Genomic DNA, 25,782 nt, shown 5'->3' with positions numbered 1-25,782 from the left:
AAGGACAACACAGCTTGTTTAAGGGAAGGCGGCAGGGTGACGATACAAAAAACCACGGGCGAGGCTGACGTAATCTAATTCCACTAGCCCTGCCTGGATACGGCAGTTATGTCTTAAAGCCTTCCCCTATGCAAACACCTGCACCGTCGGGTGGTTGGGCGGGGAAGTGATGAATCTACATAACGTGATCTGTCCCTTATAGGAAAAGAGAGGAAGACGCACTTTTTATATTGAACTCATGCACATTTTGGAGTTTCACAGCTGCAATCCCAAACCTTTATCTAGATTCCCCCCCCACACGCCTACCCTTCACCCCACTTCAGCCCCGGAGATATCTGCTTCACAACCCGGGAGCAGGGAGGCTGTCTGTCTGGTAATTTGATGGCTAATCCCCTGCCTGCTCCGTACAAATCTCTTTCCTGATAAAGGTGTTGCCTCTACATTAGTAAACATGGGAGACGTGGCTGCCTTGGTTGACAGTAGGAAAAGATAACTGCTTGAAGAAAGGAGAGGAAAATGCACAACCAGTTCCATCGTCATGCTTTCAGAAAGCCACTTTGCATTTCATGTTTTAAGATTCAATTTAGAATATCTGCACCAAGGAAGAGCCATAAAATTTGCAGGTAAGACAGTCTAATGACGTAAATAATTGAATGTACATGTTTGCAGTTATCAGCGACAGAATACAAATCCTTCAGGCTGAGTGTCTCATAAGGTTAATGCTGATACGGCTTCATGGTGAGCTGCGAATGCACTTTAAAGGGATATTCCAGTTCGCTGTTATTGTACATTTATTAGCTATTTGAACTAAATAAGTTATTCTAATAGTTGCTTACACTTCTACCCTAACTCGACAACAAGCATCACTTGAAAGGAATTCCCTCCCTCTGATCTTACTTCACAAGCTTATAGATGCTGTATGGACAGATTACTAAAAGACGGAGCGTGACTGCAGGCTGCAGTGCTCATGAGAGTTTTATCAGGGTTTATCTTTATATTATCTTTGGGCATCTACATAGTTTCCTTCCTACGATTGACACAGCATTGAGTCTGAGACTGAAAATTGATGCTTTCAGCCCCCCCCCAAAAAAAAAAGCTAAGCCAAGTTCATCAGGACCAGGAAAGATGACATTTAACTATGGAGGGACATCAACCTTGATGACTGTAACATCGGCTGCGGCGGCTTTTCATTTGTTGACCTGACAGAGACACTTTAGGTGTCAGGGTGGATCTGGTGTCATGAGTGGACAGAGCCTGCGCCCGCATGTCCTTCTTGTTATCGTTGACAGAGAGTGAGATGGCATGTCAGGAAGAATTTGATGAGATAACCGCTTTCAGCACAGTCAAACATCATGAATATACAAATAGACTGCGGTGAAGGCTTTAAGTTGTTTTGGGTTTTTTTTTACTTTCACTTTGCAAGAACTAGACTTTTGCCTCAGCCCCTCTTTTAATATGTATATCTATATGTAAATCAATTGGCAAAAAAGTTATAGCTATAACTAGGAATGGGTGATATTTTACCGTTCACGATATACCGTCCAAAAAATTCCTCACGATAAGAATTTGTCATCTCGCGGTAAAAACGATAAATTCCCTTTGATAAAGTTTTTGTGTAAAAATGATTTATGGTTCTGCGTTAAATCCACAATAGGAAGGAAGGAAGGAAGGAAGGAAGGAAGGAAGGAAGGAAGGAAGGAAGGAAGGAAGGAAGGAAGGAAGGAAGGAAGGAAGGAAGGAAGGAAGGAAGGAAGGAAGGAAGGAAGGAAGGAAGAAGGAAGAAGGAAGGAAGGAAGGAAGGAAGGAAGGAAGGAAGGAAAGGAAGGAAGGAAGGAAGGAAGGAAGGAAGGAAGGAAGGAAGGAAGGAAGGAAGGAAGGAAGGAAGGAAGGAAGGAAGGAAGGAAGGAAGGAAGGAAGGAAGGAAGGAAGGAAGGAAGGAAGGAAGGAAGGAAGGAAGGAAGGAAGGAAGGAAGGAGGGAGGGAGATAGCAGGAGGAAAGAAGGTAGGAAGGAAGGAAGGAAATGAGCCAGAGAGAGAGAGAGAGAGAGAAAGAAAGAAAGAAAGAAAGAAAGAAAGAAAGAAAGAAAGAAAGAAAGAAAGAAAGAAAGAAAGAAAGAAAGAAAGAAAGAAAGAAAGAAAGAAAGAAAGAAAGAAGAAGAAAGAAAGAAAGAAAGAAAGAAAGAAGAGAAAGAAAGAAAGAAAGAAAGAAAGAAAGAAAGAAAAAAAGAAAGAAAGTTGAAAAGGTGGAGTTAAATTGGTATTTTTTAATCGTTATCGGGATAAATGCTGGAAATTATCGTGATACATTTTTTTAGTCCATACCGCCCATCCCTAGCTATAACTTGCCGTTAGTTCAGATTTTTAATTCCTTTTTCAGTTGGTGTACGGTTGAAGTTACCTAGTTTTTCAACCGTTTTCTGTTTTTTCTATCGACGCAAAAGATCAATTTTGAAATTATCATATCTCTGGTAACTACAGCTGTAATTAACCGATAATTTAGAAGACCTTTTCATATCTTAAATACCAGCTGTGCATGATGGGATGTGTTTGTACTTGCACTGTATCTCTGAGTTGCTCTTGCCTAGATTTCTTTCATCAAGTGAATTTTCAAGTAACACGTCGATGACTCATTAAAGTCTTGTAATTCAAAGTCAATGCAGATTCTCCGTTACTGGATTTCTTCAAGAGATCAGTCTGTGAGAGCACAACAAGTGCATACGTGTACGTGTTGTGCGGTGCGTCTTGTTAGTCAAGCTACAGAACAACGACTCTACAGTGGCGGTAATTGATAGTCTGGAGGCTGTCTCGGCGGCAGGTAAATCCTTTCAGAGCAGAGGAAGGTGCAGTAGTGGAGCGAGTATAAATAAGTCTACCAAAGGCTGCAGATTTCCGTATAACAAGAGAGAGAGCGGCTGGTGATGGGTGAGGTGTTAAATATGGTAGGGGCTTTTCCTCACAAGCACTTGAAATTTCTTCAAGATAGCACAAGATCAAGTGTTTAGTTTCCTCAAGAACGGTTCTCTGTGTCCCACATTGTATTTGTTCTGCATCTGTTGCTGGGGTAGTGCATTAAGCATAGTGCACTGGCTTCGGTGTGGCTTTTGCCTCTTTTGAAACTCATCCATCAGATTGATAGAGTGAATTCCAGCTCTGTGCTTTGCCCAGGGAGACTGTAGAGAAGATAAAGCAAGAGTGGAGAGTGGGCCAGAGAGATTGGTCCCAGAGAGAGATTCATAGGTAGTAATGAGGGTGTTGGTGAAGTGCAGGTCAGCGTGTTGTGGCTCTGGCCTGTCAGTATAATGGACCTTGCCAGTCAGCTGGCAATCGATTGTACTGCTCACAACCTCGTACGCCTGTTGTTCTTCACTCCTCCTGTCTGTCATTCTGCTGCACGGAGATTGAAGACGAAGCAGAATCTTCCTGCAGACGACAGATGTGGTGTCCAGATACTTTCTCATTACCTGAAAGGTGGCCTGAGGTGAGGTGTTGAAGAAAGCCGGTCTGACAACGGAATTTCAGTAACCTCAAGAGGCAGCCAAATAAAATCCTGATTAATTTCTCGCTCATTTTTGCCTGCAGCAAGTAACCACGCCTCAGCGTTCAGTGGGTTTCAGGCTGCAAGTAACGATTTGTTTATTAACGACGAATAAGTCAAGTGCAACCATGCGGATCCCATGTTTCCCCGGTTGCTATGGCAGCCTACATGTAAAAGAGCTGATGTAAACAAACCAAAATGGAGAGCAGTGAACACGCTTTTGTGAATGTTTGCATATGTGGAGCCTTGTTACAAATGACAGAGATGTACTGCTTTATTTTATTATCCATCCTCAGACTGTCCACCGAGTCAAAACCGTGGGTCAGAAAATCGCTGAAGGAGTTGTTAATTGTGGCCTGAAGCTGTCTCTTCCATCATTCTGGAAAATCTGGTCACATCTCGGTACAAATGACATTTGAGAGACAAAATTTAAATTATAGAAATTATTTCAAATTATATTTGAAGCCAGATTTGGAAAAAATCACATTTCAGTTTGGTTTTATCTATCACGATACAGTCCAGCTCTACCAAAACCCAGATTTTGGCTTGAAGTACGAGCGTATCTTTTTTCTTGGGCTTCTGAGTACTAAGTTTTGGTAGTCTGTAAATGCAATACACTATTCCAGTTTACTGCATGAACTATGCAGCCATAACTACATCAGCCATTAATATGTAAACTGCTGTTTTGAAAGCTTAAGTTTGTTTTGAGGGTGTCACCAGTTTGCGCTATTCGAAGCACGTAGGTATAAAGACTAAGATGTTTTTGTACAAGGCTGTTCCGCGTATGCAACCATTGGAGCACCTGCAACGTTGGGGATTTAAAATTGGCTTCATTTATCAGACAAGGCAAGGCCGCTTAGTAACAACAGAAAATCATACCTTCACACATTTCAAGAATTTTTAACTTTTTTCTTACATTTCCTTCCATTATTTAATATAAGCTGATTTTTATTTTGGACAAAATGTAGCATTGGACACTAATCAAGCGTACAAATGCCAGAAAGGCAACTTTGTAATTTATTGCTACACTACACATAGTTTGTGTTTGATGAACATGGTCTAAGCTGCGAGTCCCAATTTTTCTTTCCCCTGTATCAACTGGCCCCTGCCAAATTCCTACTCATTTTTTCTACATTTTAAATCCTCCGTCCTCCGGAGAGTGATGGGGATATGTGGTTCCATCTGTTTCAACAGGCTGGTTCATGGCTTAGACAGGGGTAAGAGATGGAGAAGGAGGTATGGCCTGGGCGAGGGGGGGGACGGAGCAGGGGGATGGAGGGAAACACAGACTGACAGAATGGGTTATTAGAATCTGCCTCTTTTCACTAGTTGGACTGAGCCGTCTGGAATAGAGGAGAGGACCAGAGTTGGATTAGGACCTTTGGGATCTTCTTTTTTCCCTCCGAACATTTGCAGTAGCAACTCATGCATGCTAAATATGTTACGTCTTAACCGGTTCAAGAAAAAGCTAAAACATCTTAGCTTTCCCTGTGTGACATTTGTGCAAGAAGGTTGATTTCAGAATACAAGCCCACTTCTCATGAAGAGGCTGTCCTTTCTAAATAGAGCTTTATGCTTTGTGCAGCACACCAAAAGGTACAACGTTTCTGTTGCTCACCACAAATACCTGATTGTATAGGAGGGGGTTTTTCCCCCAGCCTTCCCCGAGTTTGTCTAACCCTTCCCCATCTCAACACTCGGTTTGTTCTTCTGTACCTCAGACTGCAGTGGACTATTTCCCTCGTGCTGTTGTAAGGTGAAATGAATTAAGTCAATATACTGTTTCTTCTGGTCCTTTCAGCTCTGACTGGAGACAAATATTAAATGTAGTGTGAAAATATTGGACGTTCTGTGTCATAAAGTGACTTTGTGTAGTGGTTGTAATTCCTAAGAGAATTTTATTGCTGACATAGCAATTCCTCCGAGCTGCTTTGCATTTAACAGATGTAGTGAGATAAGGAGGTGCTTGTGAGGATGTAAATGGACAAGCACGGGCCATTATCTTTAAGTGAATGCTTGACCATTTTTTTCCTTTCTTTTTTGGGGAATTATAGCTGCTAGTAGCAGTGTCCCCATCTCTGCAGTAGGGATGGGCGGTATGGACTAAAAAATGTATCACGATAATTTCTGGCATTTATCCCGATAACGATAAAAATGACGATAAAAAAAATACCAATACAACTCCACCTTTGTAACTATAAATCTATCTCGCTCTCAGATCAGCCATGTTTGTTACACAAAAACGTCATCAACGGGAATTTATCCTTTTTTCTTTCTTTCTTTCTGGCTCATTTCTTTCTTTCTTTCTTTCTGGCTCCTTTCTTTTTCTTTCTGGCTCCTTTCTTTCTTTCTTTCTTTCTTTCTTTCTTTCTTTCTTTTCTTTCTTTCTTTCTTTCTTTCTTTCTTTCTTTCTTTCTTTCTTTCTTTCTTTCTTTCTTTCTTTCTTTCTTTCTTTCTTTCTTTCTTTCTTTCTTTCTTTCTTTCTTTCTTTCTTTCTTCTTCTTTCAGACTCATTTCTTTCTTCTTTCTTTCTTTCTTTCAGACTCATTTCTTTCTTCTTTCTTTCTTTCTTTCTTTCTTCTTTCTTTCTTTCTTTCTTTCTTTCAGACTCATTTCTTTCTTCTTTCTTTCAGACTCATTTCTTTCTTCTTTCTTTCTTTCTTTCTTTCTTTCTTTCTTTCAGACTCATTTCTTTCTTCTTTCTTTCTTTCTTTCTTTCTTTCTTTCTTTCAGCCTCATTTCTTTCTTTCTTTCTTTCTTTCTTTCTTTCTTTCTTTCTTTCTGGCTCATTTCTTCTTTCTTTCTTTCTTTCTTTCTTTCTTTCTTTCTTTCTTTCTTTCTTTCTTTCTTTCTTTCTTTCTTTCTTTCTTTCTTTCTTTCTTTCTTTCTTTCTTTCTTTCTTTCTTTCTTTCTTTCTTTCTTTCTTTCTTTCTTTCTTTCTTTCTGGCTCATTTCCTTCCTTCCTTCCTTCCTTCCTTCCTTCCTTCCTTCCTTCCTTCCTTCCTTCCCGTACGTTGTGCGTGGATTTAACACAGAACCATAAATCATCTTTACACAAAAACATCATCAACCGGGAATTTATCGTTTTTACCGCGAGATGACAAATTCTTATTGTGAGGAATCTTTTTGACGGTTTATCGTGAACGGTAAAATATCACCCATTCCTACTCTGCAGTCAGTTTTTAAGTTTAAATGATGTTTTCTAAAGAAATATAAATATGTCCTTTTAATAAAAACAAGCAAATAAAACCCAAAAGCAAGTAAATGTATGACGTGGGAACATATTTTTTTAAATAAAATGTATTAAAGGAAAGGGAATAGTTGGGGTCATGCTCTGCCAGTCTCACAGATTACATCCTGATACAACCAGTCTTAGTAAGTATTGTGGCGAACAATTACCAGAGTTGCTGCTCTGTCACCGAACACTAAGGCTGTAGCTTCTTTCTCATGTCGGCCTCTGGAGGGTCCACGCCGGCCAAAGAACCTCACTCCCAGCTCTTTACAGTTACTAATCTGGCCTGACACCAAGCTGATTTACAATACCCCCTACTCTAAGCGCTGACTGACTAGAGGTAATTGATTTAGAACAGTGGGGACACCTGCTGAATAGCATGACGCCCTCAAAAACCTCCTCCAACGCTCTTTGGTCCACTCTCATCAACTCATTGGCCATTGTTGAATCTAGCCACACTTAAACCTCACGACTAACCCGAAGACACTATATCAGGGGAAATATACCTACACATTTTTGCCCTTCCAGTTTTTATTTTATTGCCGTTAATGAAACGCCCCTGATTTTACCTGGTATTTTTTTTCTCTCTCCGGTTGTTGAAGTTCGTTCACGTTATATATCAATGGATCGAGCTGAGGCTGAGCAACTACCTCTGTTTGGTAAGCTATTGATCTATAGGGGTGTGTATTTGCTCATCTTTCTGCACACATGCCTTCACTCTGTTTGTCTTTTACTGGCGGAGACGAGGCTCTCTGCCTGGGAAGTGATGGGGGTGGGGGAGTTGAAGTCCACTGCGTGGTGCGAAGGGGGGAGCCGGTGCCTTCTGTGCTGCCTGCCTAGTCATTTTATGGCACCATCTGTCCACCAGCAAACCGTCAAGTGGTGACATCTTAGCTCATCCTTTTTTTTTTTCTTGGCCGTGTGAATTTCCGTTTGATATATCCGCACATCTGCTGTTGAGAATATGTATCAGTTTATATTGCCAAGTGAGTGTGTGGTCATATCCCAAACACAGTCACAACTGCTAATCGTCAATTGCAAAACCTCAACGCAGAGAGACGTTACAGGCTCCAAATAGTATAACTGCTTTCAGGGTTTGAACTTCTGCTTTTGTTTCCAAGACTTTAGAGACTGAACTGAACACAACACTTACATACCTGCCAACACTCCCGATTTAAGCGGGAGTCTCCCGATTTTCAACCATTTCTCCCGCCCTGCTCCCGATTTGTAATTTCTCCCGCTTATCTCCCGATTTTAAAGTGAAATGAGTCAATGGTGTTTAACGTGTCGGGGTTCCTGCATATTAACGGGTTCCTGACAAACCTGGCAACCCAACCCAAAAGCACTGCCTACGTCCAAGCTCCGCCCCATGGAGCTGCTGCGATACGTCAACGTCGCCGCCATATTGGATGTGGCAAGACTGCACTGTAAACTAATAAAGTAAATGGACTTATTTTCATAAAGCGTCTTTCTACAAAGAAATTTACGTTTTACGTCTCATTTATTCATTCACACACGCACTAATATACTTGGGAAACAGTTAGGCACCAAAAATAATATGTTTAATTTTCTCAGATGGCAAAAATAAGAACTTTATTGATCCCACATAGGAGTAATTCATGTTATATCAGCTATAGAGAACAAGGTAGTGCCCGAAAAACAATATTTTATCCCCCCTCACAAAAACAAGAAAAATAGAGAAATATATTCTCTCATCAGCAAAGCATTACATAAACATATTTTAAAAATTTCAAGTTACAAAATAACATATTTGAACCATTTTTCAGATTTTTTTCAGTTATTTTATTGTTTGGAAAATGGTTAAAATATGTTATTTTGTTATTTGAAAATTTGAAAATTTGTTTTGTTTGAGAAAATGCTTTGAAAAAAAGCTGAGGGAAGAGTTGGTGGAGTATCAAGTCATAGCAAGCAAGGATCTCCCACAGGAAGAGAGAGTTGAAGGTTCTGGGTTCTTCTAGGGAAAGAGGAGAGCTTTACAAATCTGACATCACTGATTAAGGCAATACTCTGCATCCCTCACAGCAATGAAGCTCAGAGAGCTCATTCAGCATGGTGGAAAATATCCTCACAGAAAACACAATGAGTATGGATAATTCTACTCTTTGCACACTTCTTTCTTGCAGGATAAACCATACCAGCCCTGGCCATAAGTATGTACCCTCCAAGAAAGTGATTGAAGCTGCAAAGTCTGACACCTACAATTACAACAGGTCCTTGGGTGACAAAGGGAACCGTGAAAATTCTACAAATATTGTATTTTATTGTTATTAATATTAAACTTATTTGGCTCCAAGAAGGCTGTAGAGTCATTTTGGGAGGTACATTTTAGCACATTTCATTGTAGCTATGGATTTAAAGCTCATTAAAAGTCGCCTTGTTTATATCAGGGTGGGGATGTTGTGAGTGGAGCATTCCAACCACTACCCCAGAAAATCTCCCTCTTTTTCACAGCCCAATGTTGGCAGGTATGCACTTATAATTTAACATTCATTGTTTTTAGGCCCTGAACTTTACAACTTTCAAAACAAAGATGTATCACAGCCAATAAAGAGGAGAAAGTAACTCGCAAAGAGAGAGAATCATGTTAAGACTTTTAAATGATCGGAACTAATAAGTGGTACCTTTTTTAGCATTTCGCTTGACAGTAGGGCTGGGCGATTTTGGACAAAAATAAAATCCCGATTTTTTTTTTTTTTTTTTTTTTTTCTCTGAAAACCCGATTTTCGATTTCGATTTTGATTTTTTCGGTAAAACTACAAAAGACAATGGAATAAATTGTTTCAAATATTTTATCTTTATTTTGAAAGAAAAATAACAAACAAATTTCCTTATTGGGAATGAAGTGCAATTGAAAGATACTGTAAATCCTCCTTGAGTTTAGTAAAGTGACAACATTTACAATTTTTCTTGACCAAACAAAGATGACTAGACGAGCTCTGTCTGTAATGCAGCCAGCTGCAAAAAAGGAAAATCGATTTTCCGATTTTCCTTTTTTTTAACATCGATTGTGATTAATAAATCCGATTTAGATTTAAAATCGATTAATCGCACAGCCCTACTTGACAGTGTTACCCTACCAAGTTGTTGTGGAGGAGCAGTGACGATGCAGACACCTTCACCCTTTTCACCCTAACTCATCATGCAGAGGAAACCCACCTATCAAAAGATCCCAAGAAACACCTCAAGAATGACAAAATAAAAAAAGTTTGAATAGAAACCTAAATGTGAACGAACAGATGGTACGGTGCAAAACATAAGCAAGTTCACAAGAGTTAAATCTTTGAAAGCAATACGTAGAGTATAGCTATTGTATAGGAACCAGTGAAATAAAGCACCCAAACATGTGAAAAGTGTTATTTAAACCAGAGCTTTAAGTCAAACATGTCAAATCGTCAATGTATGGAACGAAATTACTTCAATACTTAAGAGAGGTTTTTCCACACAGAAGCTCCCAGTCAAAGCTTTTTTGTGTGACTTGTAAGTTAAACATTATTATTTTTTGTCTAGCTTCATGCCTTAATGAGTATTTCATTGGATTTACAAATTGACCTGCGGTTTATGTCCAATAAAAAATTTTCCTAAGGTTAGCACCACTTTACAGAAAGCTTCTTCATCCATTCGATTAGTTGAGGTATACACAGCATTTCTGTCTTTTGATGGATGTCTGTTTTACATTGAGCTTGCCTTTTGATTTATTTGCAGTCCTTCTGCCCAGCACTTGGTACTGCAAGCCATTTTCTCCTTACTCTGCAGAACGACATCACCAATAATCACTCCTCAATGAATTCAAATGGAAGTGGCGCTCTGCTATGCCTCCTCTGTGTACTACACGTTGGTGTAATATATATCACCTTTCATTTCCAGATTGATTTGCAGCTGAAACGATTGCCCCCAAGTGGGGGGATGCAAATCCCAACATGATTGGAAATTTATGGAGAGTCTTCAGTTTGGTTGAATGTTTTTTTAATCAGACTAAATGCCAATTGAATTTGTATCATATGCATAAAGTCAATATGCATTTTTCTTCGTAGTGTAGTCATATGGATGTCAAAGCCCACGTGTGACATTACCAGGAGAGTGGTGCATGAATCCAGCTGTCCTGCGTCACAGATTACATCGCAGTGCGTCATGGACACCATTTTATGGCTTATAAATGTCTAGATTGATTTAATATCTTAATCATCAAACTGGTCTGAATCAGCTACCTGCTAATTTCCTATGAGTCATGCAGAAAGTGAGACGCTTTAGTCATGTGATTTATTGCACCACTGCTTTCGTTATAGGTCGATGTAATCATTACTCTACGTTCTGTTGCTCAACTTTAGGAAGTGTGCACATCTGTTATAGGTGCCTTTCAGTCTCCCTGTTTTGCCCTCAGCAGTAAAGCGTTAACAATTAACTTTGTGAAATCAGCTTGTAAACAGAAGTGCTGTAAAACTCGATAGGTCATAGGACATTACCCTTTGTTACGTGAGTGTGGGATCTTAAAAAAAGAGACATTTACCATCAAGCCAATGTGGAGTTAAAGGGATTTAGTTATTATATTTTTAAAATGTAGTGCTTAGAACTTTTGACATTTTCTGGGATATTTTGGTTCACTTTTGTGGTTTCAAAAAAAAAGGACCATAGAGCTGTGAGAGTGAGCCGTAAAAAGACTGAAAAACTAATCAAGGGCTAAAACAGTACTGTTGAAATCCAGCTTGTAATTGTGTTTATGGAGCTCTCGCAGATACAAACTACTCTGGGTTTCAACCCCAGAGACACTCCTGATTAGCTCCCCGCACAGCTAGTCATATATTTCAGCTGTCCCACCTAAGTATGACCCATTTAACAGAGAGAGAGAAGTAGGGAGAAAGAGAGGACCCAAGTAGAAGGGCGGGAAACGGCCGAGAGCAGAAATGCTACCTGTAGTTAGTGTAATGGCGGTGTTTACTCAGCCACCGGGTTCTCTGTACAGCTGTGTCTTGCATTGTCTGTCTGCAGACTACCATTTGTGTCTGGGTGGCCACTCCCTGCCACACACACTCACCAGGGCTAATAAGTTGAGTGACAGGCGCCTCATGCGGGTTCCCAATAAGCAAACGGGATGTGTGTCTTAGGTGGGCTGCTCTCCTCCCACCTCAAGCTGGCTCTTTTGCCCTCCACGGTTTATCATTTTAGATGCTCCTATTCAGTTGTTCCCTTGTTCATTACCTCACTAAATAAACTTGGACTCCCGGCTTTTGTACAATTGTACACGAGACTGTGCTTGTCAGGTTCTGTAGATCTCTGTTTCAGAGATCTCATCCAACACGTGAGAATCCTAAGTTAATGGATGCCCTATTGAGTGGCAAGTGCACTTTTTTGAGGAAAAAAAAAGGACTTCTTCTGAATTTTTTTCCCTCAACTCATTATACCCCCAGAAAATGTCATATAAGAACATAAGCCCAATGTTCAGTCAGGTGTAAAAAGGCTATTAAGTACGGAAGAGTATTAGGGCCAGGCAGGAGAAAAATAAAAATAATATTTTAGAGGAGGAAGATTTTTTTTCATTATGCACAAAAAAGTCGAAATGTCGAGATTAATGTTGGAGTAAAATTTCGAGAAAAAAGTTGAAATGTTGAGAAAAAAGTCGAAATGTCGAGAAAAAAGTCAAAATGTTGAGAAAAGAGTCAAAATGTCGAGAAAAAAGTCGAAATGTCGAGAAAAAAGTCAAAATTTTGTGAATAAAGTTGAAATGTTGAGGGAAAAAAGGCGAAATTTCGACTTTATTCACGAAATTTTGACTTTTTTCTCGAAATTGTATTTCAACATTATTCTCGACATTTTGACTTTTTTATCGACATTTCGACTTTTCTCTCGAAGTGCACAATAAAAAAAATGTTTCCCCTCTCAAATATTTCTCTCCTGCATGGCCCTAATACTCTTCCATAATTAAGGAATCAAGACAGTTCTTTTTCCTTTTTTTAAAAAAAAAGAAAAAAGATCATAAAACGTGTTAAATGTGATCTCCAATGGCTAACTATTCATGACATAATACATTTTTAATTGTTTATTTTCCCCAAAAAATCTGCCACAATGTAGGTCACCACAAAACTCAATACGTTCAATAGTAGAACTGCCTTTTACTTGAAATCCTCTGTTAATATCATACAAAAGAATGACTTCTGTCTCTCACAGCGTTGTTTTAGCCCACTCTTCTGCGCAGCATTCAGATTCATGGCATGTGTTAATGCAAAGATCTCTAAAGGTTTCAGCATCTTATTTGGGTTTAGCTCTAGACTTTGACTGGGCCATTGCAACACCTTGATTCCTTTCTTTTTGAGCCATTCTGTTATAGTATTTTTGTAATTCCTCTGAGCTTTGCTTGGCCTGACCTTGGGGTGAACTTGTTGCAACTTCAACTATTGGAAAGGCTGATGAATGTTTTCCACTTGTGAACAAACTTTCTTACTTTGCAGCGATGGATGATGGTTTTTTTTTTGTTTTGGTTTTTCTGAAATAGCTTTACAACCCTTCCTGCACTGCTGGTCAACAGCAATGTGTTCTCTAAGATGATTGCTGATGTCTTTTCCTGCCTGTCAAATAATGAAGACACACTTGGATCCTCCAGACCAGCAAGCTGCCAGAACCTCAGTGCGGTTACATGGACGTCTAAATCAAGCTATTGGCAACAATCTAGATAAGGAAACTGGAGGTTCAGAGAAATCCATGTATACATGTGCTAGAAGACAATCGATTATTGAGTGAGGTGTGTTCGACTACGCGGTGCTAAAGTGGCGCTACACACACTTTTGTGTAGGCGTTCCTCCGGTTTCTTCTTTGTTGTTTGTCTTCTTCTCCCACTGTGTTGATATTCTGGCTTTCGTGGTGTCAGAGTCCCGGGGCCGTCACTAGCTCGGCTAAGCGTGGGTTGCACATGCCGGAATAACTCGGATTAGGAAACATTATCTGGCACTGATAGCTCGATCTCAAGAGCTTCAGTTCGGTTCCACTACAGCCCGGCTAAGGTAGTGGTCTTCAACCCTGGTCCTCAGGTCCCCCTGTCCTGCATGTTTTAGATCAGGGGTGTCAAATGTACATGTACTATTATATATTTTCGCAGGAAAAATATCACTGCTAAAAAAGATGATAGAAGATATTTATTTGGAGAATTTCAGTTTTGAATACGAGGATAGTGACAAAGTAAAACAGTTAAAAGAGAAGTACTGACTTTTTCGGCACACTGGCGTAAATATCTGCGCCAATTTTTTAAAATAAATACACTTAATTGTACTGGAAAAATCTCTAAATCACAAAAACACTCTCGGATGTAATAAAGATTTTGCTTTTAATTAAATTTCCTATAAAAAAGCGAAATATAAAAAAAAACATACTTGTTTCTGTTTATCTTTGTAAAATGATATTAAAAGTATCTTAGATAATTTGAAAAAAAAACGAGAAATTTCAAGAAAAGATCCCGAAGAAATACATTTTACATAAGAGTGTAAACAAAGTGCATATTTCCTTTACAATTAACTAAACTGATATTGGATTAGATAACAATAGTAAAAAAAAAAGATTTTTTGTTATTTTGAGCGTGCGGCCCGCACGAAAAAAATTGGTCAAATCTGGCCCGCCAAGGAAAATGAGTTTGACACCCCTGTTTTAGATGTTTCCCTGCTTCAGCACACCCTGATACAAATGATTGTGTCATTAACAGACTTGTGCAGACCTGGATGACAAGCTGGTGATGACCATTAATTAGAATCAGGTGTGTTGATGCAGGGAAACATCTAAAACATGCAGGACAGGGGTCCGAGGACCAGGGTTGAAGACCTAAGGCTAAGGTGTATACATGGCTTTTAAAAATTCAATATCGGTCGGATTAAGGCAACAATTCGACTTTCTTTTAGTGCATGTAAATGGACTGGCAGAGGTGATCCCACAATGCTAATGATCAGGTAATCAGGAGCATCTGATTGGCCGCCCCTTGCTGCTGCTTAGCTTCTTCATTCTCATGGAAGCAGTAAGGAAGCACTTCGTTTCTCACACACTGCTTCAGCAATTTGACTTAGTTTTTGCTAAGTAATAAATGACACTGTGTTAAAAACAACAAGATTACGACTGATGTCCAAAACCTAAAGACTGGATGAGAGTGTACTTTCTTGTGGACTGCAGAAAGTTTAGATGAGTTCAGTTCAGTGACCTTCGCTGTCAGGTTGTCGCCGTATTTAGACAAGATGTTGCCACAACAGAATCATCTCCCTTAATGGGGTACAAGAAGTTGACACTTTGACAAATTGAGGACTCAGTGCTGCACCATAAATTGTGTTTAGCCTCACTGAAGACCTCTGAATCACCACCCACAACTCAAATTTACAGAGTAAGCTGAAAAAGTGTGGAGTTGTTGTGAATATCTGCTCTTTAATAGTAGCTCCCCAGCCCAGGAAGTGTCAGACTTGAAGTTATTAAACATGGCCTCTTCCTATACACTATTTATTTAATGAGATGGAGAATAGCAAGAAAGCTTTGGCTTTACTTCATCTATTTTTCTCCCCCATGTTGTGACACCTTTCTTATAACAGGCAGCTAATTATGCCTCCATAAACCCTACAGTATATATTAACAATAATGGTTCTGGTCTTAAAGTTTCAGATAATTAACCTAATAATTCACCTGCAATTCTGTAAATCTGGATTTGTTTTGATGGTACCTTCAGAGATCAGAATTTAGATCCTTTTATTTAATGTTTAAATCAGAATATGGTGCTTTCAAAGCCAAAACTATTAGTGGAGGAACTTCAGTAATCCTCTGGGTTCAGGTTTACAGGACTGTCTCAGAAAATTAGAATATTGTGATAAAGTTCTTTATTTTCTGTAATGCAATTTAAAAAAAATAAATAAAAAATGTCATACATTCTGGATTCATTACAAATCAACTGAAATATTGCAAGCCTTTTATTATTTTAATATTGCTGATTATGGCTTACGGTTTAAGATTAAGATTCCCAGAATATTCTAATTTTTTGAGATGGGATATTTGAGTTTTCTTAAGCTGTAAACCATGATCAGCAATATTAAAATAATAAAAGGCTTGCAATATTTCAGTTGATTTGTAATGAATCCAGAATGTATGACATTTTTGCATTACAGAAAATAAAAGACTTTATCACAATATTCTAATTTTTTGAGAAAGTCCTGTATATTTTGACTAGTCCACTTCCAGACCGTCACATACGTTTCCCTGAGGCCCATTACATGGTTCTGATGAAGCTTTTCCTCAAGGTGTTATTCTGTTGAAATATAAACACGAGATAGATAGCTAACCCTCTAAAAAAAAAAGAGTTGTCTGCATTCATCTGTCCCTCTAATCCTATAGTTTTTCCGTTTGCGTTGCTGAATCGTGCGATCAACATGTCAGACCGCATTAACAAGGATCCCTCCACACATACAGTCAGAGTTGTGCTTCTCCTGCTCTGACTGTCATCCAAATGATACTCAGAGAAATCTCGGAAAGCTCTCACGTGCCCTTTGAAGAGTTTTCTTCTCTCCGGCCCCTTTGTGTGTCATAAGATCTGGTGCAGAGCTGCACAACTGTTTGTCCTCCTGTAAGGTTCTTATACCTCCACTCCTAGTGACCGTTGCTCTGTCGGTTGCCTGTCAGATCAAAGGCTGTTAGCTCTTATTTCTCAGTTTGACCGGGGCCGGATCTGGAAAGTCTGTCCATGACTCCAGACTTCTTCCATCTTGGAGCGATGGCGTCTGCGGTGCTTTTTTGATTATTTGCTGGACAGAGCTTCCTGTTTCCTGCAGATCTGTGTGGTAATTGACACAATACCGTCTCACAGGTGTAGAGACTTTTCTCTCAGCCTCAGGATTTTGCTTTAACCCTTGCATACGCTATTCAACTGCCTTCTCGGTTGTTTCAGTGAATTTAGCTCGGCTCAGGTGGCTTCTGCTCAAGATGAAGAAATAGTCCTTGTCCTTTTTTATGAAGGTTCTGAAAAGCTTCCATCGGCGCCGTATATTTTCACACGCAGGTTGACCTTGTTTCTGCACTTCACACTCGGAATGTATTTGTTGATGCAACTGGAGCTGTAAAACAATTAGCTCTCGATTTCATCCTTACTCATTATCGTCAGTATTAATTAACATCTCGGTTTCTGGTGAAATAATCTGGAGATCATTTTAGCATTAATTAAGTTGCTGCTCACTTCTTGTCTGTTTTACTGTAACACAATAATGAGACTTTGGAAATAAATCATTACTGAGACAGAGAGACTCACTTATAGTCTGACAAGGGCAGACATCCACCCTCTACGTCTTCCCACCGTTTTTTTCTCTCGTTTCTCCCACATGCTTGCAAATCGACAGACAACAATGTCTTCTTGTTTCCCGTGCCACTTGGATCACACGGCACCGTTTTCACGTCGGTGTCCCGGCCCCCCTTTCGTTCGCGCTTGCTGCAAACGCGATGCAGAAATCACATTGTGGCAAGTTTTTTTTTTGTCCCAGAAGATTTATGTGCTGGCAGGGAGGGAGTAAGCTTCAGTGGGGTAAATAAGTAGCTAAATAAATAAAAAAATAAGGCTCGCTCGAGGAATTTGTCTCATTGAAGATGAAAAGCATCTGCCTCTCTCTGGCATCTGCTGTGAAAGATATCCCTCCACCGCCAAGGGTTTGGAGCACGGCGAGTAGCCAGCTCTATCAGCCTCCCTTCCTCTCTCTTTCCCAGCGACACCAACCAGCGCAACACTGGCGTTCATTAAAATGAGTGTCATAACAAATTAGTCAGCCAACAAATTTGATGCGAGTTACACTCATTTTGCTTTGCTAACTTGTGGTATTAACTTAAAATGATAAAAAAGGGTCTTAATGTCTTTAATTCCTGTTGCAGAGGAGGGGCGCGATCCGGCTCTGTGGCAACCGGAGCACCGTATTTGTGTGCACGTCTTTCTTTTTCCAGCTTAACACTCCGATAGGAAAACGATTTCTCATTAACAGTGAAGAGGAAATCTGTTTTTTTTTTTTTTTTTCTTTCCTTTTTGAGTTCTTGGGGGTTTAAACTAAATGCAGCTGCAATCTCAGGTACTTCTGCAAATGACTACGTGCAGGAAGGAGTGTATCGCAGTTTCGATATGATCACTGGAACCTTTGCTGACGATGGATGATGTTGACTGTACCGTGTTTGGAAAATTCCTTAGATGCAAGAGATGTTTGGAAATGGAAATTGGTTTAGTAGACATGAAAGTCCAGAGGCGCATACCTGCACGGTGACGCCCGCCCGGTGATGACAAGCTGGCTGACAGCGATACCTGTCTGCATCAGTGCCCAGGTGAGGCACCAGCGCCGACTATCACAGCCTCGCTAAGCCGTGCGTGTTTTTCCTCCTTTCACCCAATGACTTGTTAAAACAGGTTAAAACGGCGCCGTGATGGAAAACAAGGGAGGAGATTTTCAAACTTTTGCCTTGATAAAATTCCTGTCCCGCAGAACGTTTCGATCGGTGGCGTTAAACAAAGACTGTGGTCAAAGCGGTGTCCGTTGTGTGCAGGTTTTTTGTTGTTTTGGGGTTTTTTTTTCTCCATTTTTACCCGCATTGAAAGGGCCATATGAGTAATGGGCTGATCAGGACCTCCATGGGCTCAAGAATGTTATTTTTCCACAAGATACTGCAGGCATTGTGTTGCTGACACTCTAACTTATTTAGCTGAACTGAATAGACTAAAGCTGACTGGCCACCCAGCGAGCCTCCAGATATTCTACATTCTGGACTCCTCTTTTTCTTTGTTCACAAATAACAAGAGTATTGTCGAGCACCACTGTAAACTGAGCAGTGAGATTCGTCGTAAAAGCTAAGAAATAAGTTTAGTTTAGTTTAGTTTATTTAGCACATAACATAAAAAAGAACATTACACAAGTAAGTTCAGTTAAAAGAAACTGTGCAGGGAGGAGCGAGCAAGCCAGTAGGTTTATGAGGAGCCCCCACCTAATACCATTTAACAAAATCCTTATGAGGATATAAAATCATAAAAATAAATCATAAAAATTGCATGTAGAACATGAATGAAAATAAAATAATAACAAAAAAAATAATAATAATAAAAAAAGATTAAAAAAAAATACTGTACACATGATTATGAAAATATGAGTATTAAGCTGAACAAATGGCAACACAGAATATGAAGTGCAAAAGAACATTAAGAGCTTTCTTGACTACATTTTTGAATTAAATGCTCTCTTGAGCGACTTTTGAACATGGATAGGGACCTACAATGTTTTGCAATATGATACCAACTATTCCAGACTTTGACTCCTCTAAATCTAAACAAAAATTGGCTTCTAGATTCCAGACATTTAGGCGGATGTAGGGCGAGGGCCTGCAGAGTTGAGTAGGAATGAATTTGAGAGTTAGTGGCAAAGTATGAACTAAAGTGCTCAGGAACATTTCCTTCTGAGGAAAATATTTTGTAAAGAAAAATGCATATTTGGTAACTGTTGATGTCATAAATAGTAAGAATCTTTAGATTTTTAAATAAGGGAGCAGCAGTAGCATCCCAGACAGATCGAGATGCAAGTCTTACAAAACGGTTCTGGAGAATTAAGATTTTATGGAGAGTAGTTGTAAATGTACTCCCCCAAACAATATTGCAATATGAAAGGTGAGGATAGATTAAACTGTAATAAAGAGTAAGTAGACACTGCTTAGAGACAAAGTGTCTAACTTTCCTTATTATACCAATAGATTTGTTTATTTTCTTACTCACACAAGTCCAACAGGCTTCCTTTAAAAGTGTTGCAGAAAAAAAGAGAGACAAAAGTCCACTCACTTTAAAAGTTTTCTTATTTTGGCTAACCCCCCCCCATCCTCAAATCCTCCGGACATGCTGCTTTAATTCCATCAGAAGAGAGATATCTATCCTTACCATATTGTGGTCTCCTTTACAGCATTATGGTTACTCATCACAGATGGCCATGGGCAACAGAGTACGGATTAGAAAATTTGGTTAGCTCAGTTTATGGGGACACACTGTTACGTTGTTTATAATAGCATCAGACATCAAAACTGGAGGCTATAATAAACTTAAAGTCATATCTTAATCAGTTGGCTCAGTAATTCCCCAAAACTTAATCTAATTCCTGGGAAGACAAAGCATCCATGCTTGTGGAGTTTCAATTAAGGGACAGTCTTTGTTTTTGTCTAATCCTTTCTGCTTAGACAATGGAGCGATGCGGCCTGTTCAGTAGTTTGGTTAATTCTGGTTAATTTGTCGTACACCTGCTACCGCTTTGTTGACCAACCAAAACCAATCCCCCGTGCCCCAATTCCCCATCGTGCTGTTTTATTAAAGGTTTTATTTATGCATACATGTTGTCAGTCTATGAGATCATGGCACTTTGTGTGATTTGAAACCATCTGTTTCAATTTCCTAATGGGAAACATTAAGTGAGCTTTGGTCCTGGGAGACTGCTGTTTAGGAGGTCCTCTGGGTGTTTAACTGATCCCCATTGTGAGACGCTTCGCCGCGCAGCCCAAACCGGCTCCCTCACCTCACCTCGTCTTTGTTGCTGGTTCTTTTTTCCCCGAGAAGTCGCAGAACTGCTCTGCATTTCTGCCTCACCTCCTCTACTGATGTAGTTTTGCGTGTAACATCCACTTTACCTGTGTCGTCCTCTGCCCCAGGCAGGAGCTGTTGTGGGTATTAGCTGCCTTGTTGATTGTGAACAAAGATCTCCTGTGTTGTGTTTTGTTGTTTTTCTTACTAGTATACTAAACTTCTGTCTCGTTTGGTTCTGCTTTCCGCGACCGGCTTTTGATATTTCTGCCTAACTGTGTTATTCTGCTCATTCAAATATATGCAAATATACAGCGAGTTTGCATACTAATGTTTCTGTACCCCTGTTCTGCATGTGTTTGCTCTCCCAGGTGTTAGTCTTTGATCCTGTCAGAGTGGGACGTGTCTAGCGGGGGGACTGAGGAGGCGGCGGTGCCAACTTTGGAATATGGTGCCTAATATTCACCTGGCAGGGCCCCTCCTGCCCAAGAGGAGGTTCTTGTTCCTGCTTCTACTCAGCTGCATGGCATTCTCCTCTCTGGCAGACAGTAAGTATCCTCCTTCTACTGTCATGTCCTAAATTAGACTCCTTATGATGTAAAAATGTTTTACCATGACACGTTTTAACCTAACTTTTATTGCATAAATGAACTGTTCATCAGGGATAATTTCTAGGGCTGCAACTAACGATTATTTTAATAATCGATTAATCTGTCGATTATTTTTTCGATTAATCGATGAATCGGATTTAAAAAAAAAAGCTTTTAAAGTATTGATTAAAAAAAAAAATTAACGGACTAACACAGAAAAACATACACATCTATGCTTTACATCTGCCAAATATATAAAAATAAAGTGCATAAAAGAGGTATGCTTTGTTTAAAAGGGACCTGAGCTGTCAGAACAATAAATAAATTATAAAAAATAAAGAAAAATACAAATCAGAAACAGGATTTGTTTGAACATTACAATTTTTCTCTCACTGCCTTCACTCAAAAAACTAAAGATCTTACCAAGAAGCGTCGCCGCGTACCCTACGCCGTAGGCTACGCCGTCGATTTAACGCGGGACCATAAATCAGGCTTTAGTGAGTGACGTAATAATCGCGCAACACAACAAATCGATAATGGAATTCGTTGCCAATGCATTTAATAATCGATTTTTATCGATTTTATCGATTTGTTGTTGAAGCCCTAATAATTTCATTTGAAAAACGTTTGTCTTTTAGGAATTCAGCACACCACACTGTTGCACATTAACTCCATGCTTTATCCAGCTGTATGCGCTCAACCAGTTCTGCAGCACTGAGCTCTTATTTAAGTGGGATGTAGATTCAGTATCGTTGGTGAATTCCAGCAAACAGACGTAGCTGTTTGTCTAATGCATGTGTCCACTTATAGAGCTTTAACGTGCGACCTAAAAATAAGCGTACAGCGCAGGTGGTGGGGATCCATCAGCCTTTTGTGCAAAGTTGTCTGTCTGTCTGTCTGTCTGTCTGAGGGATTTGGCTGGAAAACGGCGCTCTGAAAGATGTGGCTCTGTTGCTGCACCTTAGGGTCTCAGGGGCAGCCAAGATGCACTGCCCTGCCCAAGATGGGGTCAGGGACAAAATTAATTTGATACACAACCTCACCTACAGGGCTGTCATTGGGTTGCTGTAATTCCATTACGGCCCGACCCCTCGTGCCCCCCACCCGTCCCCCCCACCACAACCCCGGAAACCGCTCGGCCCTTTCAAGCATGTATCAAAGAGGATTTGTTTTTCTTGTACCCTTTTGCCTTTTGTCTTCCAGCCCTGTCTCTCAGCCCTGTCTTCTTTTGTACAGTTTGGCTCTGATCTTGACCTTGAGGGAAAGTTTTGCAACCCTGTCGTTTTTCCTGTGGTCTGGCAAGACTTGCCTTTTCTCTGCTCGTAATTCGATCCGACCAAATCAAAGATTGACTGGAGCAGTTTTTTTTTTTTTTGCTTAAGTAAGATATTAATCCAGCACCCCGCCGAACTGGATCCATCCCCAGACGCGGATTTAACTGAAATCCATTTGTTTTTCCTACGCAACCAAAACTATTGCATCTCTAGTTATTAAATAACAAGAGATTGGACAGATCCGATTAAATAGCCGTTTCTGGAACCAATACTGACGTAATTCACTGATGGGATACTAGAATGACAGAAACCCCCCCCCCCCCGCAAAAAGTTATTTTGTAATCTTGTAGATATTTTTTCTGTGGTTCTTGCCCTTTAAATCAAAATGTGGCTGCTGCCTGATTAATTTAAATACATTTCTTTGAAATATCTTTTTAAATAGTGTTGTTTTTCTTCTCTTTTAATAAAGCTGTGGTTTACTCCAGCCTCATGTAATGCAGGAATAACAGTACTGATACTAATGATAAAGATTTTGGTTGTTACAGTCAATATTTATCAGGAGATTCATATCAGAATCAAATTAAATTGTCGTATAATTAATTATCTAAAAGAAACTGATTGGATAAGGCTGTCTCTGTCGGGCTCATAAATAAAAGCCACGACTCTCTTAAATAAGCAAATAAGATCTACAAAACTAGTCAGCTTACGACTGCTAAAGCACCAACTTTAAGCCGATGTTGTGTGTTCCTGTTCCCCCAACTTACCGAAACCAAGAGAATGAATTAAATTCAGCCGTATGCACTTTTTAGAGATTATAAAGAAACCGCTAACATCATGAGCATTGAAGGCCGTGAGATTTGAATATGCTGAGTCTCTCGTACGCCGCGTGCAGCTCAGAGTTGTGGATGGCTCCTTGATTATTAAACCATACTGCTTTTTGTACTGCACTTAATCTGTGTCGTGAATATCTACTCATAAATGGTTAGGGTACATGCGGGATGGTAAGCCGTACAAATTTCTTGAATAATTTGTCACAATCGCATTTTTTTTTTTTTTGCCCGCATGACAAGTTTTCCTTTCCGTCCACATTTGCGACTTCGCCAAATAGCACTGAGGTTTTCAAAGATGTGCACAGCCAGCTCGTCTTCTTGCTCCCCGTCAGTCTAACCCCACGAGAGTTAAACTGCCCCGGTCTCTAATTTAAGTGATCGTGTCATTATTTTGGATTAAAACACTGAGCCACGCATCTTAATTAACAGACTCTCCCAAGCTACACCCACGCACCGATATATGGGTGCACGAGGAAAGGAAAAAAGAGAGCGCAAATATCAAGTAATCTAAAGAAATATTGTTTGTGGAGAGGGGTTAACCTAAAGTTTCAGTTTAATGTAAGTGTGGTGTAGGAATGGGCGATATTTTACCGTTCACGATATACCGTCAAAAAAATTCTCCACGGTAAGAATTTGTCATCTCACGGTAAAAACGATAAATTCCAGTTGATGACGGAAGGAAGGAAGAAATGAGCCAGAAAGAAAGAAAGAAAGAAAGAAAGAAAGAAAGAAAGAAAGAAAGAAAGAAAGAAAGAAAGAAAGAGAAGAAAGAAAGAAAGAAAGAAAGAAAGAAAGAAAGAAAGAAAGAAAGAAAGAAAGAAAGAAAGAAAGAAAGAAAGAAAGAAAGAAAGAAAGAAAGAAAGAAAGAAAGAAAGAAAGAAAGAAAGAAAGAAAGAAAGAAATGAGCCTGAAAGAAAGAAACAAATAGAAAGAAAGAAACAAATAGAAAGAAAGAAACAAAGAAACAAATAGAAAGAAAGAAAGAAAGAAACAAATAGAAAGAAAGAAAGAAAGAAACAAATAGAAAGAAAGAAACAAATAGAAAGAAAGAAAGAAATGAGCCTGAAAGAAAGAAAGAAAGAAAGAAAGAATGAGCCTGAAAGAAACAAATAGAAAGAAAGAAACAAAGAAACAAATAGAAAGAAAGAAAGAAAGAAACAAATAGAAAGAAAGAAAGAAAGAAAGAAACAAATAGAAAGAAAGAAAGAAAGAAACAAATAGAAAGAAAGAAACAAATAGAAAGAAAAAAAGAAAGAAAGAAAGAAATGAGCCTGAAAGAAAGAAAGAAAGAAAGAAAGAAAGAAATGAGCCTGAAAGAAAGAAACAAATAGAAAGAAAGAACCAAATAGAAAGAAAGAAACAAAGAAACAAATAGAAAGAAAGAAACAAATAGAAAGAAAGAAACAAATAGAAAGAAAAAAAGAAAGAAAGAAAGAAATGAGCCTGAAAGAAAGAAAGAAAGAAAGAAAGAAAGAAAGAAAGAAAGAAAGAAAGAAAGAAAGAAAGAAAGAAAGAAAGAAAGAAAGAAAGAAAGAAAGAAAGAAAGAAAGAAAGAAAGAAAGAAAGAAAGAAAGAAAGAAAGAAAGAAAGAAAGAAAGAAAGAAAGAAATGAGCCTGAAAGAAAGAAACAAATAGAAAGAAAGAAACAAATAGAAAGAAAGAAACAAAGAAACAAATAGAAAGAAAAAAAGAAAGAAAGAAAGAAATAGAAAGAAAAAAAGAAAGAAAGAAAGAAATAGAAAGAAAAAAAGAAAGAAAGAAAGAAATGAGCCAGAAAGAAAGAAAGAAAGAAAGAAAGAAAGAAAGAAAGAAAGAAAGAAAGAAAGAAATGAGCCAGAAAGAAAGAAATGAGGATGAAAGAAAGAAAGAAATGAGCCTGAAAGAAAGAAAGAAAAAGGATAAATACCTTTTTGCAGTTTTGTCGTCATTTTTATCGGGATAAATGCCAGAAATGATTGTGATACATTTTTTAGTCCATACCGCCCATCCCTAGTGTGGTGCATTGCTGCTGTTGGCCAGCCAGGAAAGCAAGAGGACATAGAATTAGACTAAGACAGCTGGGGGTGGGGAGTGGGCTCAAAAATAACACCACTAATGGCAGGGTAGTGCGCTTTCTGCCTTTAATTTGCATGTAACTTAGTTATGTGAACGTGATATTTCTGGTTTGGATCTGCTGTATTACAGGGCAGACACCAGACGCGTATCATGGGCGGGGTGCCGGGCAAGTTTCTTGATTACATGGGCTCAGTCTGGTGTCCTTGTCCTCCCCTTCAGAAAGTTAAGCAGGCAAAAAAAAACCAAAAAAAAACATGGGAACCCAAGCGTTTTCTATCAAAACTACGTGTCGTTTTATTGGCAATGTGTCTTTGTAACATTGTTGCTTTCAGGCGGCTACACGTCAGAAGTTGTTGTCATGCTGTTGGTTTGACGCAATGCATAAGATGGCCCCATTTATCAGGATTTAGCAGGACAAATAAGAACAAGAAAGTGTCCACCAGCACTATCAGTATTAGGGCTCTGTGGTATCGTTCATCTTATGTCATCATAGAGCGGGCAGACAATACAGTGTGATTACTCTGAGTGCTGATCACAGATGCCTCATCGATCCCTCGGGGGATCGGCCTAATCAAGCACCTTCTTTGTACACAATAGGCCGGCGGACCTGAAGGTCAGCCTCAAGGTCACGCATACCCAGCACTTTAATATAATGGTTATCTGCTGGTGCTGGTGCTGTCATTGTGAGTTATTTCATAAACTTTAATAAGATTTTGACGTATGTGTGTC

The 25,782-nt window shown here is 39.3% G+C and overlaps 1 protein-coding gene across 1 annotated transcript in view; it reads left to right on the top strand.

The window, feature by feature from the left end:
- LOC133452432 (receptor-type tyrosine-protein phosphatase F) overlaps window positions 1-25,782 on the top strand; it is a 199,390-nt gene that overhangs the window by 4,168 nt on the left and 169,440 nt on the right. Inside the window, exon 2 of the mRNA XM_061731732.1 lies at window positions 20,676-20,852. Within this exon, the coding sequence (XP_061587716.1) occupies window positions 20,753-20,852 (100 nt within the window). The 5' untranslated portion in view covers window positions 20,676-20,752. The remainder of the gene's footprint in view (window positions 1-20,675; window positions 20,853-25,782) is intronic.

This window comes from Cololabis saira, chromosome 10 (assembly GCF_033807715.1).
Source record: "Cololabis saira isolate AMF1-May2022 chromosome 10, fColSai1.1, whole genome shotgun sequence".
NCBI classification, from domain to species: Eukaryota; Metazoa; Chordata; class Actinopteri; order Beloniformes; family Belonidae; genus Cololabis; species Cololabis saira.
This window is presented reverse-complemented; position numbering and strand designations above follow the sequence as displayed.